The 16,014-nt window shown below is 47.4% G+C and overlaps 1 protein-coding gene across 1 annotated transcript in view; it reads right to left on the reverse strand.

The window, feature by feature from the left end:
• The window catches only part of LOC116986359 (N-terminal EF-hand calcium-binding protein 1-like), a 68,770-nt gene that overhangs the window by 31,520 nt on the left and 21,236 nt on the right, over nt 1-16,014 (reverse strand). Inside the window, exons 2-4 of the mRNA XM_033041815.1 lie at nt 4,766-4,790; nt 2,119-2,227; nt 461-486 (exon numbers count right to left, since the gene is read on the reverse strand). Coding sequence (XP_032897706.1) covers nt 461-486; nt 2,119-2,227; nt 4,766-4,790 — 160 coding nt within the window. The remainder of the gene's footprint in view (nt 1-460; nt 487-2,118; nt 2,228-4,765; nt 4,791-16,014) is intronic.

Genomic DNA, 16,014 nt, shown 5'->3' on the forward strand with positions numbered 1-16,014 from the left:
TCGAGAGCGGGGAGGTGGGATCAATCTACTGTTCACCAGCATAGGAACGATGGGCCGAACGGACACTTCCTGGCTGATTCTGCAACCTCTGCAGGCGGGCGACAAGGAGACTGGAGCAGAGGGTGAATGATTTTCATTCTCTGCCCGCTGCTTGCCCTCCACACCACGAACGGGTCACAATCTAATGACGCACATCCTCGCTCAACATGTCCCGGCAAAACGCCCGCCAGTGACGTCTGTCTTTCAGGTTGAAGGATCTGCTTTGACAGGTTGCCTGAGTGCGTGGAAGATGTGTCTCTTCCGAGCAAACGCCATTGAGGATGAGGAGGTTGTTAAAGGGCCTGAATATAGGCGCTCGCTGGTCCCTGGGATGAATCCAAAACACACAGAGTGGCAGAGTGATATAAAACAGCAACAAGAAGTGGCAGAACTGAAAGGGAATGAAATACTTGTGACTTACCACACAATTCTTCTGTATCCAAGTTGCTGTTGTAAGGATTAAAAAAATTAAATTAGAAGAGCACAAGCAATAATTTAAATTATTCAAAACGTCAATCACAATATGGATATGGATCATGTCCAGGCCTTGGTATTATGTTCAGCACGGCGTTTATGGGCCAAAGGGCCTGTTCCTGTGCTGTACTTTTTATGTTCTATGTTCAAAATAAGTTCATAAGTCATAGGAGCAGATTTAGGCCATTCGGCCCTTCAAGTCTACTTTCCCTCTCTACCCCTTTCTCCTGCCTTCTCCCCATAGCCCCTGACATGTAAGAATCAGATGCAGCAATGTCAAATTTTCACCTGGATAGAGGGATGTGGAGAGGATGTTTCCACTAGTGGGAGAGTCTAGGACCAGAGGCCGTACCCTGAGAATAAAAGAACACACCTTTAAGAAGGAGATGAGGAGGAATTTCTTTAGTCAGAGGTTGGTGAATCTGTGGAAGTCTTTGCCACAGACGGAAGTAGAGGCCAAGTCTTTGAGTATTTGTAAGGCAGAGATTGATAGATTCTTAATTAGTAAGGATGCCAGGGGTTATGGGGAGAAGGCAGGAGAATGGGGTTGAGAGTGAACAATAGATCAGCAATGATTGAATGGATTGATGGGTTGAATGGCCTAATTCTGCTCCTATACCTTAGGAACATGAACAAATTCAAATCAGTAAACTCAATTTGAGATATGAACGTGACTTCTAGTTTTTTTTAGTTTCGAGATACAGCGTGCAAACAGGCCCTTCGTCTCACCGGGTACGCACCGACCAGCGATCTCCGCACATTAACACCACACTATACTAGGGACAATTTTTACATTTATACCAAGCCAATAAACCTATAAACCTCTCTGCCTTTGGAGTGTGGGAGGAAACCGAAGTTCTCTGAGAAAACCTACGCTACGCAGGTCACGAGGAGAACATACAAACTCCGTAGGGACAAGCACCCGTAGTCAGGATCGAACCTGGATCGCTGGCGCAGCAACTCCACCGCTGCGCCACCGAGCAGCCCACTGAGAGTCAAAGCTACACCAAGAGGGCGGCATTGTGGTGCAGCGGTAGAGTTGCTGCCTACCCCCGTCCTCCCCACATAGGCCCAGGCCAGAACCACACCATCCTTACCCCAGATTCTGCAGGAAGATCGTAAGTGATAGGAGCAGAATTAGCCAATTCGGCCCATCAAGTGCACTCCGCCATTCACTCATAGCTGATCTGTCTCCCCCTCCTCACACCATTTTCCTGCCTTCTTCCCATAACCTCTGACACCCGTACTAATCAAGAATCTATCTATCTCTGCCTTAAATACATCCACTGACTTGGCCTCCACAGCCTTCTGTGGCAAAGAATTCCACAGATTCACCACCCTCTGACTAAAGAAATTCCACCTCGTCACCTTCCGAAAAGAACGTCCTTTAATTCTGAGGCTATGACCTCCAGTCCTAGACTCTCCCACTAGTGGAAACATCCTCTCCACATCCACTCTATCCAAGCCTTTCACTGTTTTGTACGTTTCAATGCGGTCCCCCCTCATTCTTCTAAACTCCAGCGAGTACAGGCCCAGCGCCGTCAAACGCTCATCGTATGTTAACCCACTCATCCCTGGGATGCCGATGCCAAGAGTGGTACTTACTCAGTGTGGTGCTTATCAATCTTGTGAAACAGCTCCCGCAATTCTTCAGTGCTCAGCACCCCATCGGCAAAGTACGCCTTAAACTCATCGAAGGACAGTTTCCCATCGTCTGTAAGAGGCAGGCAAGGCAGGCTGTGAACTTATCCGCCAGGTTTCGGAGGATCGGGTAGATTTTAGCCCCGTCATGTGCAGCTGGGCATCATGTTAGAACACACAACATAGAATAAAGGGGAGCCCATTGAAGACTGAGGTGAGAAAAAACTTTTTCACCCAGAGAGTTGTGAATTTGTGGAATTCCCTGCCACAGAGGGCAGTGGAGGCCAAATCACTGGATGGATTTAAGAGAGTTAGATAGAGCTCTAGGGGCTAGTGGAGTCAAGGGATATGGGGAGAAGGCAGGCACGGGTTATCGATTGGGGACGATCAGCCATGATCGCAATGAATGGCGCTGCTGGCTCGAAGGGCATAATGGCCTCCTCCTGCACCTATTTTCTATGTTTCTAGAACAGTACAGCACAGGGAAAGGCCCTTCGGCCCACAATGTCTGTGCTGAATGTGATGCCAAGACCATCGCTATCCGCCTGCACATAATCCATTTCCCTGCATATCCATGTGCCTATCTAAAAGTACCTTAAACGCCACTATCGTTTCTGCCTCCACCACTCTCCCTGGCAGTGCATTCCAGGCACTCACCACCCTCTGTGTGTTAAAAAAATTACCCCACACGTCTCCTTTAAACTTTACCCCTCCCCTTAAGGACTTCCTTGGAGACCTTTGAACTAACTTCAATCTGACTTTAGCAGACTTCAATGTCATACCTTGCACTGAATGTTACACGCTCAATCTGTGCACTGTGGACGGCTTGATTGCATTCATGTTTAGTCTTTTCTCTGACTGGATAGCATGCAAATAAAAGCTTTTCACTGTACCTTGATACACGTGACAATAACAATAAACTAAACTAAAAGTTATGTCCTTCAATATGTGATTTGTCCATTCTGGGTAAGAGGTTCTGACTGTCTACTCACTCTATGCCTCTCATATATATCTATGAGGTCTCCCCTCAATCTCTGACATTCCAGAGAAATCAATCCAAGCAGGTCAAGCCTCTCCCTGCATCTAATACCCCTTAATCCAGGCATCATTGCGGTAAGCCTCCTCTGTACCTTTTCCAAAGCCTCCACATCCTTCCTATAATGGGACGGACATTGTGGGCCTGGTCCTGTGCTGTACTGTTCCATGATCCAATATATTCACGCAATTCCTGGCCAGGGTGGACGGGGGGAATGTTGTGGGAATATGGTTAATGCTTCATTTCTGTAGACGTTCGTCAACCAGTGCAATCAAGGCAATCAAATTTGTCATTTCGACAACACCGTACAATCACTGGAGTTTACATCGGAAACAAGCCGGCAATGGCGGAAGTGCTTACCCAGAAGGCCGTGCACTGCACAAAGTGGCCAGACTGCAGCCGGACGCCACTGAGACAGTTAATACTCTCAGTGATGAACAAACACAGTGCTGGAGTAAATCAGCGGGTCACGCAGCAACTCTGGAGAACATGGATGGGTGACGTTTCTGGTCAAGACCCGGGCTCAGGCTCAGCGAGTTACTTTGGGAAGGGGATGAGGATGGTGATTACGACTTACTGTACGTACATTCACGGAATGTATCGCTTACCTAGGTCAGTGAGTGCCTGTATAGTTAGTGTGCCGTGTGTGGTATACAGATAATATGCCAAGTGTGATATGCTGTTAGTATGAACTGTATCGTAGGGTGTTAGGGCGCAGAATGTGTGTACAGTTAATACCCTGTGGTATATCGTTAGTGTGTGTAGTATGATATAAAGTTAGTGTGTGTGTGTGTGCGGTATACAGTAATAGTTAGAGTGTGTGTATGGTATATGGTTAGTGTGTGTATGCTATACAGTTAGTGAGTGTATATGGTATACAATTAGTGTGTGTGTATGGTTTCTAGTTAGTGTGTATGGTATTCAATTAGTGTGATGAGTGTCATTTATCTATATATTACTAAAACTCTCATCTTGTTTGTTTCTATGTGTGTGTGTGTATGTATGATCCTGATATTACGCCAAAACGGTACACGATAGCGCTATCATTTTTGCACCACCTTACTCACAATTGTCGTGGTGTGTTTCCATTGTTTCATTCAGATTGATGTTATATTTTACAAGTTATTCACATTTTTAACTTTACAAAATCCAATTTGAGAAAGAATGACTTGAACACTGCAGTGGCAGTTGCAGTGGCAGTTACAGCTAAGACGTCACATTGGGATCTCATTTGCAACAATGTTGCAATCACAGAACACTGTCCCAGCAGATGGAGGCTGAACCGGAGGGGGAGAGGGTGCTGGGGGATATGAGCCGCCTCTGCGCACTTGGGGGGTATGGGTGAGTGGTGGAATGTTGCATTGGGGAACTGGTTGCGTTGGGGGAACAGAGCTCCCATGTGACAGGGACCCACCTGGTCCCACTTGGTCTTGTATACTATAAAGCTGATGAGTGGGTATAATGTCAGTGTGCTGAGTTTAGTACACAGTGCCCATGATGTGACTGTCAATTCCCTGTAAAGGGTTTATAGGATGTGGACAAAATCTACTAAAATATAACATTGTGTTAACTCACCATTCTTGTCAGCCCTTCGAAAGATCTGCAAAGAGTGAGATTGCAAACATTAATAGAGTCATACAGCATGGATACAGTATGGAATGCCCAACTTTCCCATGCTGACCAACATGCCCCATTCACATTAGTCTGGAGTAACTCAGCGGGTCAGGCATCATCTCTGGAGAAAAAGAATGGGTGACGCGTTTCGGGTCGGGACCCAGCACTTTGTGTCTATCTTTGGTATAAACCAGCATCTACAGTTCTTTGTTTTCACATTCTCTTTAAAACTATCATAACCATGTACCTGTTTCATAAACGTTGTGATAACAGCTGGCTCAAATACCTCTTCCGGTAGCTCGTTCCATACACGTATAACCCTTTGCGTAAAAAAAGTTGCCCCTTGGGCTCCTATAAAATCTCTCCAACCCCCCCTTACATTAAACCCATGTCCTCAGGTTCTTGATTCCCCAACTCTGGGCAAGAGACTATGCATTTACCCAATCTATTCCTCTTATGATCTGTATACCTCTAGAAGCTTATCCCTCATCCACAATATCTCACAACATACATCTCTGGAAAGTGACAATGGTTATAAAATTGTAACAAAATCAAGGCACTAACATTAAACCTGTATTAAACACCTGATTGTATACAGTATCAAGAGATCACTCTGGGCAACATGAAGTTACAAAGCCCTAGGAAGGGAAGAACAGGTCCAAGGATGAGAGATGTCAGTTGTAAGACTTGACTGGAGAAGTGGGGATCATTCTCCGTGGAGAGCTGATAGAAGCAGACTTTGAAAGTTTAGTTTGGGTTCAAAGATACAGCATGGAAACAGCTTTGGCCCACCAAGTCCACGCTGACCATTGATCACCCGTTCATACTAGTTCCATGTCAGACCTACTCGCCCATCCACATTCCCAACACACTCGGGGCAATTTGCAGAACAGGCTCAAGCGTGCCGAGTGGTCCTATGCTACCGATTCTCATGATCTATATCAATGGGGACATCATATTTATAGGACAGTTGGCTCCAGCATCAGAACGTCCCTCAAGGATCCAATGCATTTGCAAGAGAAAAGCTTTCAGTAAGAGTCAGCTTGGCTCAAACCCAAGAACTGCTGAATAAACTGAAGCTGGACTCAGCAAGCATCATGCAGTTACATTTACCCAACCTCAAACGCACACAAACGATGAGTGATTTATCTCGCAAAGGGGTCCTAAATTGCAATATCAATTTCAATTAATCTATCCAAAATAAAACTTCCCTATGAAGGCATTCAGTAGCAAACTTACATCGCTCAATAAATGAATGATTGAACCATAAATCTTAATAGGCAAATGTTGTCATGGCAACTGAGTGTGTTAGCAGCAAGCCAGGGGAGGGTTAAACAATTGGGAAGAAAAATTCACTCCGATTGAAAAAACCCTGGAGAAACTGAGAAAGGAATGATGTTGAATGGATCTTATTACTGTTTAAAAGTAAGTGTAACACCGAAGGATCCCAAGATGGATGGATTGGTGAGACCGCATTATGGTCAGTTCTGGGCACCATGTTATAGGAAAGATATTGTCAAGCTTGAAAGGGTTCAGAGAAGATTTACGAGGAGGTTGCCAGGACGAGAGGGTGTGAGCTATAGGGAGAGGTTAAGTAGGCTGGGTCTCTATTCCTTGGAGCGCAGGAGGATGAGGGGAGATCTTATAGAGGTGTACAAAATCCTGAGAAGAATAGATCGGGTAGCTGCACAGAGACTTTTGCCTAGAGTAGGGGAATCGAGGACCAGCGGATAAGGTGAAGGGGGAAAGATATAATCGGAATCTGAGGGGTAACTTTTTCACACAAAGGGTAGTAAGTGCATGGAACAAGCTGCCAGATGAGGTAGTTGAGGCTGGGACTATCCCAACGTTTAAGAAACAGTTAGACAGGTGCATGGATAGGACAGGTTTGGAAGGTTATGGACCAAGCCCAGGCAGGTGGGACTAGTGTAACTGGGACATGTTTGCCGGTGCGGGTAAGTTGGGCCGAAGGACCTGTTTCCACACTGTATGACTATGATACATACAGCAAAGAAGCAGGCCCTTCGGCCCACCAAGTCCACGCTGACCATTGATCACCTGTTCACGCTAGTTTTATGTTATCCCACTTTCGCATCCATTCCCTACGCGCCAGGGACAATTTTCGTACATTCGTTTCTACGTTCTCGCCGTGACCTGTGTGGGTTTTCTCCAGGTGCTCTGCTTTCTTCCCACACTCCAAAGAGTTCAAGAGATTTTTATTGTCATGTGTCCCTGATAGGACAATGAAATTCTTGCTTTGCTTTAGCACACCAGAATATAGTAGGCACAACTACAGAACAGATCAGTGTGTCCATATAACATTGCATAAATATATCCACACATGAATAATTAAACTGATAAAGTGCAAATAAACAGATTATTTGGCTATTAATGTTCAGAGTTTTGTCCGAGCCGAGATGTACAGAATTGTAGGCTAATTGGACTGGTAAAATTGTAAATTCTCCCCAGTGTGTGTAGGATAGTGTTAGTGTGTGGGGGTTGCTGGTCAGTGCAGGCTCGGTGGGCCAATGGGCCTGTTTCTGCGCTGTATCTCTAAACTAAACTAAACGACACAGTAGATGCAGATGCAAATTGCAAAAATAACCGTCCAGGGACAAGATCAACTCTCTGCTTTGCAAATAACAAATCCCACTTTTCTTCGTCACGTGAATTATTGATGTAGCCTCCAGCATACAAAATGAGTTAAATAGCCTATGTTGGTTTTCGCCCAAGTACAAATCCATCTTCCGACAAGCAGATTCAATAAAAGCATCCTCAGTAATCTGGGTCACAATTGAGCATGAAATCTCCAAGAAGAGAGCGGCACGGTGCCCCAGCGTTAAAGCTGCTGCCTCACAGCGTCAGAGACCCAGGATCGATCCTGATTATGGGTGCTGTCTGTACGGAGTTTGTATGTTCTCCCTGTGACCATGTGGGTCTCCTCTGGGTGCTCTGGTTTCCTCCCACATCCCAAAGACGTGCAGGTTTGTAGGTTAATTGGTCCTCTGTAAATTGCTCCTTGTGTGCAGTGGGATAACTAGTGTGAACGGGTGATTGAAGGTCGGCGTAGACTCGGTGGGCCTGTTTCCATGCTGTATCTCTAAACTAAACTATGCTTAACTGCATCCGATTCTACTTGATATTGGACACTTCTAGACATGCTGTGAAGAAGATACATATCAAACTATTAATTAAATTATTCGCCAGTGGGTGCTTGTGGAGGACACTGGGGGTTTAGTTCAGCCCATCAATACCCTCCGAGCTTGTACTTACAAGAAATGATGAAGATATCTGCTTAACAAGTTCAGGCAATGCTAAAATGTTTATTAATTTTGACAAGCCTGGCAGCTCCAATTTAAGCGGAGACACGAGGAACTGCAGATGCTGGAATCCTGCGTAAAACACAAAGTGCTGGAGTAACTCAGCGGGCCAGGCAGCATCTGTGGAGGACGTGGACAGATGATGTTTCGGGACGGAACCCTTCTTCAGAGTGGACATAAATAGGTGACCATTTGGATCGGGATCTTTCTGAAGAATGAACACAGATAGGCAATGTTGTGAGCTGGGTCCTTCTTCAGGCTTGGCATGGAAAAAGTCACATTATAGGTCAGGTCCCTTCTTCAGACTGGACACATTGCATTTAATGTTTTGGGTCGGGACCCTTCGTCAAACTGGATATTTTTTATGCAACATACTGGGTCGGGACCCTACTTCATTCAGACCAGACGTGGGTAGGTGAAGTCACAGGATAGGCGACGTTACAGATGGGGACTTCTTCAGACTCCTCTACCAACGCTGAAGAAGGGTCCCGACCTGAAACTGTCACCTATCCATGCCCACCAGGGATGCTGCCTGACCCGCTGAGTTACTCCAGTACCCTGCGTTCAACGGCTCCAGTTTAAACCAGTGTCACCCTGTGACCTCTGCAGAAAGTGAAGTCCTATGTGAAAGATCAAGAGGTGGCTCAGAAAGAAAGAGCTGTATGTGTACCCATTTCTCTCTTTGCCTCCCCTTATCTCTACACAGAGAATTCATAAACGAAGAGATAGAAATGGGTTTTGAATGTTCTTATCCAGTTGATTTGAACGCAGGTTGGGTAGAATCACTCCTGTTACTGACTGACCCTCTTTCTAAGGCAGCAGGCTTTTCTTTTGTCAACTATGAAATAAGATCTTCCTCACCTAATGCGCCTCAATCAATGTTGAACCTTAACGATACGATGCAATACGATGGAACTTTATTTATCCCAGGAGGGAAATTCGTCTGCCGACAGTCATAAAACACAACAAGATAAATGAGACATGAAATTAAAATGACGGGTGGTAAGTCCAGGATTGGGGATGTGCAAAGATTGGGGAGGGGGTGGAGGAGGCGAGTCAGTCTATCCCACGACAGAAGGGGGAGAAGGGGGGAGGGGAATGTGTACAGTTTGATAGCCACAGGGAAAAAGGATCTTGGTGGAGCCAGTCTGTTGCTGAAGGTACGTACTCCTCAGGTTGACCAGTGTGTCATGGAGGGGGGTGAGCTGTATTGTCCAGGATGCTCCTCTGGGGGTTGAGGAGCATCCTCCCCTCCAAGACCACCTCCAATTAACTCTCCATTTCCGAACCTCCCACCAAACATTGTACTCGTTACTCCAATAAAGACCGACAACAGACACCAAAAAACCTGCCGCTTTTCAAATATACTTAACGTTTGCAAAATTTATTTTCTGAAATTGTACGAATGAGGAGCTTAATAGAATCTGTCAGCTTGCCTTTGAGTCAGAAACCTTTCAAGCTGAACAGCAGGAGATGAGCACATTACCCAGGCTAACGCAGAGAAATTGTTTTTTGGTGTCTGTGTCCTGCATAATAAACTCACGGCTATATATTGCACTTTGCTTCTGAACTGCTATCTCTTTGACTCCAATGGATTTTAGAAGGGCGGGTACAAGTTGTAATCCTTGTCATTAGTACAGGACTGATAACCATGCTTAATACAGTGGAGCAACTGGAAGAGATGCTGCCTCACAGCTGCAGAGATCCGGGTTCGATCCCTGACCTCGGGTGCTGTCGGTGTGGAGTTTGCACGTTCTCCCAGTGACCACGTGGGTTTCCTGCGGCTGCTTCAGTTTCCTCCCACTTTCCCAAAGACCTGCAGGTTTGCAGGTTAATGGGCCCTCTGTAAATTGCCCCTAGTGTGAAGGAAGTGGATGAAATAGTGGGATAACATAGAACTAGGGTGAATGGGTGATCGATGGTCAGCGTGGACTCAGTGGGCCGAAGGGCCTGTTTCCATGCTTAGTGGTGAGATACAGCAGGGAAACAGGCCCTTCGGCCCACCAAGTTTGTGCCAACTATCGATCACAGTTACACTAATTCGATCCTGCACACTATGGACAATTCACAGAAGCCAATTAACCCACAGACCTGCGCACGTCTTGGGAGGAAACCGGATGTGGGAGGAAACTGGAGAACCCAGAAGAAACCCACATAGTCACACTTCTGCCCCTCTTGCCTGATGGGAGTGGGGAGAAGAAGGAGTGACCGGAGAGAGACTCATCCTTGATGATGCTGGAGGCCATGCCATTGCAACGTCAAGTGTAGGCGGAGTCAATGGAAGGGCGTGCGGTTTGCGTGATGGTCTGGTCTGCGTCCACAACTCTTTGCAATTCCATGCAGCCGCGGACTGAGCGGTTCCCCAACCACGCTGTGATGCACCGCGATAAAATGTTTTCCACGGCGCACCTGAAGGAGTTCGTGAGGGTTGTTGGGGACATGCCGAACTTCCTAAGCCTTCCAAGGAAGGAGAGGCATTGGTGTGCTTTCTTGAGCATTGGTTCGATTTGTGTGGTCCAGGATATGTTGCTGGTGATATTTACTCCTGGGAATTTGTTTAAGAAGGAACTCCAGATGCTGGAAAATCGAAGGTAGGCAAAAGTGCTGGAGAAACTCAGCGGGTGTAGCAGCATCTATGGAGCAAAGGAAATAGGCAACGTTTCGGCACGAAACGTTGCCCATTTCCTTCGCTCCATAGATGCTGCTGCACCCGCTGAGTTTCTCCAGCACTTTTGTCTACCTTTACTCCTAGGAACTTGGGTTGGGTATAATTGGAAGATGCTGTTGCTGAGTTGAGTGAGCAAAAACCAAACCAATCTCTGATCCACATGAAGCTTTAAACTTCACTACATGGCCACAGAGTAAATGATTAAAAGAAATAGATGCTGTACCAAGATATAAAGCTGGGGGGGGGACAAACAGAAAACTCGACTGTGACTTTCAAATTACACAGGAATGAGCTAACGTGGTAAATCATGATCAAGACCAATTTTATCCTGCCTTCAGTGGGAGGGGAAGGTGAACCAGTGCATCTCTGGTAAATTCGACGTTACTGAGCCAACATAGAAAATAAGACACAAAGCGCTGGAGTAACTCAGCGGGTCAGGCAGCATCTCTAGAGAACATGGATAGGTGACGATTCGGGTTGGGACCCTTCTTCTGAAGAAAGACCCCCAAGCTGAAACGCGGCCCACCCATGTTCTCCCGAGATGCTGCCTGACCCGCTGAGTTACTCCAGCACTTCGTTTCATTTTTATTTTGGGAGAATCTGTTTTCATCACCCCATCAGCCTGGGTCTTGGTTACTGAATCTAGCAAGCAATCCCCCCCCTCCCCCCCCCCCCCCCCCCCCCCCCCCCGCCCGCCCCACAGGGCTGTGTGATGCAGCAGGTAGTTCTGCTGCCTCACGGCACCAGAGGCCCTGGATCAATCCTGACCTCGGGTGTTGTCTGAATGTTGTCTTAGTTCTGCAAGGGTTTCCTCCGGGTGGTCTTGCTTCCTCCCACATCCCACTGATATGCGGGTCGGTAGGTTGATTGGCCCACTATAAATTTGCTCCTGGTGTGCAGGCTAGTGGGAGGATTTGGTGGGAAAAAACAGTTAATGGGATTAAAATAGGTTGCTGGTCAGGGCATAGTTCATAAATTATACAAGTCATAGGAGCAGAATCAGGCCGTTTGGCCCATTGAGTCTACTCTGCCATTCAATCATGGCTGATCTCTTTCCATCTCAACCCCATTCTCCTGCCATCTCCCCATAACCCCTCACATGTGTATTTATCTAGAATCTGCCTATCTCCGCCATAAAAATAACTTGGCCTCCACCGCCATCTGTGGCAATGAATTCCACAGATTCACCACCCTCTGACTAAAGATATTCCTCCACTGACTCAATGGGCTGAAGGGCCTGTTTCTATGGGCGGTGGAGGGGCTAGGGGCGGCATCAGGGGTGGCACAGTGGTAACGTTGCTGCCCAACTGTGCCAAAAACCCGGGTTTGATCCTGACTACGTGTGCTGTCTGTACAGAGTTTGTACATTCTCCTGGTTTCCTCCCACATTCGAAACACGTGCAGGTTTGTAGGTAAATTGGCTTCTGTAAATTGTCCCTGACGTGTAGGGCAGAACCAGTGTACGGGTATTCGCTGGTCAGCATGGACTCGGTGGGCCGAAGGGCATGTATCCACGCTGTGTCTCTAAACTAAAGGGGTGACACAGTGGCGCAGCGGTAGAGTTGCTGCCTTACAGCGCCAGTGACCCGGGTTCGATCCTGACGACGGGTGCTGTCTGTACGGAGTTTGTACGTTCTCCCTGTGACTACGTGGGTTTTCTCCGGGTGCTCGGGTTTCCTCCAACACTCCAGAAGTACTGGTCTGTTGGTTAATTGGCTTTGGTCACAATTGTAAATTGTCCCTAGTGTGTAGGATAGTGCTAGTGTACGGGGTGATCGCTGGTCGGCGCGGACTCAGTGGGCCGAAGGACCTGTTTCCGTGCTGTATCTCTAACGTCTAAAGTCTATGACAACCTAGCTCTTTGCCAATACATTTTATGACTGTGGTTACCATCCAACCCACCACTGGAAACAGGTAAACTGGAACTGAACACTGGAAACAGGTCTGCCCTCACTCCATCAACACCCTTCATGATTCTGAACACTGCTTCCTCTCATCTCCTTTATACATCTCGCTCCAGGCAGCGAGAGCCAGTCCCTCTCCAGAGAACTGGGTCAAAGTCTGCTGTTAATTAGCAGCCGTGTGATTCATATGTAGCCACCCCTTTATTCGTTAATCACTGCCTTGTCCCCTCTGTCCCAGCATGTCTTCCGCCCTATCGGCTCCCTGCAGCTCAGCCATATGAAGCTGCTCACTGCCTCCTGCCTCCTCATCAGCTCTCAGGAGCCTGACCTACTTTTTTCTTTGCAACTTAAGATGCGCGATGCATCAAAGGAAAACGACTCTAAACAGCCCAGGGGAAAGCTGGCTGTCTTTTTGCTCCACATAAATGGGTCAGAAGAGTTCTGGTGACATCTAACCTGTTGTCGGTTTTGAAAGTTACATCCTTCATTGTAGGTACAGGTCCACCATTAATTTTCCGGCCCCCTTGGTTCCAGAGCTGTGTTGGATTCTCTGTTTTGCTGGACCTGAGGTCACGGACTCGGTGGGGGGGGGGGTGCAAAACACCGGCCCCCAGGGATGTTGGTTAATTGGCTTTGGTAAGAATTGTAATTTGTCCGTAGTATGTTGGACAGGGCTATCACGGGTTGGCACGTACTCGGTGGGCTGAAAGGCCTGTTTCCGCACTGCATCTGTAAACTAAACTAAGACACAATGAACTGCAGATTAGTTTAGAATTTAGTTTAGTTTAGAGATGCAGCATGGGAACAGGCCCCTCGGCCCACTGAGCCCACACCGACCATCCGTTCACACTAGTTCAATGTTATCCCACTTTCTCATCCACTCCTCACACTCTAGGGGCAACTGACTGAGGGCCAATTTACCTACAGACCCGCACGTCTCAGGATGCGGGCTTGAGCCTGAGCTATTGGGTGAGGCTGGTGGACAGGTTAAGACTTTATTCCTTGGTGTGCAGGAGGGTGTTGAATCTGTGGAATACATTGCCACAGAGGGCAGGATCTTCCCATGCACATTAAGGTAGCATATTGGCGCAGTGGTAGGGTTGCCTCACAGCGCCAGCGACCCGTGTTTAATCTTGACTACGGGCGCCATCTGTACCCTGCATCCTCCGGCTGCTCCGGATTCCTCCCACACTCCAAAGATATACAGGTTTGTAGGTTAATTGGCATCTGTAAGTGGTAAATTGTCCCTAGTGCGTTGGATAGTGTCAGTGTACGGGGTGGTCACTGGTCGGTGGGCCGAAGGGCCAGAAGGGCCAGCCTCCACGCTGTATCTCTAATCTAAACTAAACTGAACGTGTATGTTGCTGCATTGCAGAAGGGGCTACAATAGCGACGATTGTTCGTGGGCTGCGAGGCAGGTGGAGGACTGCAGCAGTGAAGGACGTTCACACAAGTGCAGGTCTTGTGTCTTTCTTTAATTCAATAGGATTGCAGCAGTAACACTAAAAATAACCCAGCACTATTGAACAGGCAAAATATCAAACTGCAGAGAGAACTTCACAATGCGGACTGCTGGCAGCAGTGACCTTCAAACATCGTGACCGGTTTTGTGTCTACAAAGCACCAGAAGATGGCTGGCGCTGTCTTGTCTGAAGAAACAACAGAATATTGTTGTCTGTAAAAGTTTCAAGGCCAGATGTGTTCTGTACATTAAACATCAACTTTTGGACTTTAGAGATACAGCGCAGAAACAGCCAACCATGTCTGTGCCGACCAGCCATCTCCCTGTACACTAGCACTACCCTACAGACTAGGGACAATTTTACACTGACCAATACTAATTAGTCTACAAACTTGTGTCTTTGGAATGTGGGAGTAAACCGGAGCACCCAGAGAAAACCCATGCGGTCACACTGGGTTTTGTAAGGCAGCGACTCGGCCTCTGCACCACCATGTTCCCCGCAGGATAATGAAGGGAACTACGCAAAATCCAGAGCCAATTGGTTTTCCCCTAGGTTTAGGTTTATTGTTATCCCGTGCATCGAGGTACAGTGAAAAGCTTTGTTTTGCATGATATCCAAACAGATCAGAAATATCGTACGTAGGTACATGCAAGGCAAACACGGTTTCACAGCCATACAAGCTCAAACTCAAGTACAGTAGGTAGAGGGATGGGGGAAAATACAGAGTGCAGATTATAATTCTCAGCGTTGTAGCGCATCAGTTTCAGAGACAAATTCCAAAGTCCGCAATGGGGTAGAGGTGAATCACACAGTACCCTAGTTTGTGGAAGGACCGTTCAGAAACCTGATAGCAAAGAGGAAGAAGCTGATCCTAAGCCTGGTGGGTAGACACAAAATGCTGGAGTAACTCAGTGGCACAGGCAGCATCTCTGGAGAGAAGGAATGGAGCTTCTGTACCCTTTCTGAACGGGAGCAGGGGGAAGGAGGTACAACCTTGGTAGGACAAGCCCTTGATGTGTCTGAAGAAGGGTCTCAACCCGAAACATCACCTAATCCTTTTCTTGAGATGCTGCCTGACCTGCTGAGTTACTCCAGCAACTTATGCCTATCGTTGATTATGTTGGCTGCTTTTCTGTGCTGTGGATGGAGTCAATGGTGGGGGGGGGGGGGGGGGGGGGGGGGGGGGGGGGGTTGGTCTGCGTGATGGACTGTGGGCTACAGCCACAACTCTTTGCAATTGCTTGCAGCCTTGGGCAGAGCTGTTCCCGAACCAAGCGGCGATGCAACCCCAACAGTATGCTTCCTATGTTGCGTTCCTAAAGATCATCAGCATTGGTGTCACATCAATGGCTGTCACATTAATGGTGGCTGGTCCACGACAGAGCACTAGCAAGACATGCAGCAGGATAGCTCCATCTTGCGTTATCCTGACGTCGTCAGTAAATGAGGGTGGGAGAGTACAGGGTAAGAAGTATCCATCAAGGCCAATCGCTGGCAGCTTACCTTAGACTTTTTACTTTAGAGATACAGCACAGAAACAGGCCCTTCAGCTCACCAAATCACCCCGTACACTAGCTCTGCCCAACACACTAGGGACAATTGATAATCTTTACCGAAATCAATTAAGTTACAAACCTGTATGTTTTTGGAGTGTGGGAGGAAACCGGAGCACCCGGAGTAAACCCATATGGTCACAGGGAGAACGTACAAACTCAGCACAGACGGCACCCGTGTTCAGGATTGAACCCGGGTCTCTGGCGCTGTAAGGCAGCAACTCGAACTCTGCCACAGTGCCTAATGGTTGCTACAGCTGAGTGGTCCCCAAGAAAATATATACAAAGAAAAAACAAAATGC

Source organism: Amblyraja radiata, chromosome 23 (assembly GCF_010909765.2).
Source record: "Amblyraja radiata isolate CabotCenter1 chromosome 23, sAmbRad1.1.pri, whole genome shotgun sequence".
Taxonomy (NCBI): domain Eukaryota; kingdom Metazoa; phylum Chordata; class Chondrichthyes; order Rajiformes; family Rajidae; genus Amblyraja; species Amblyraja radiata.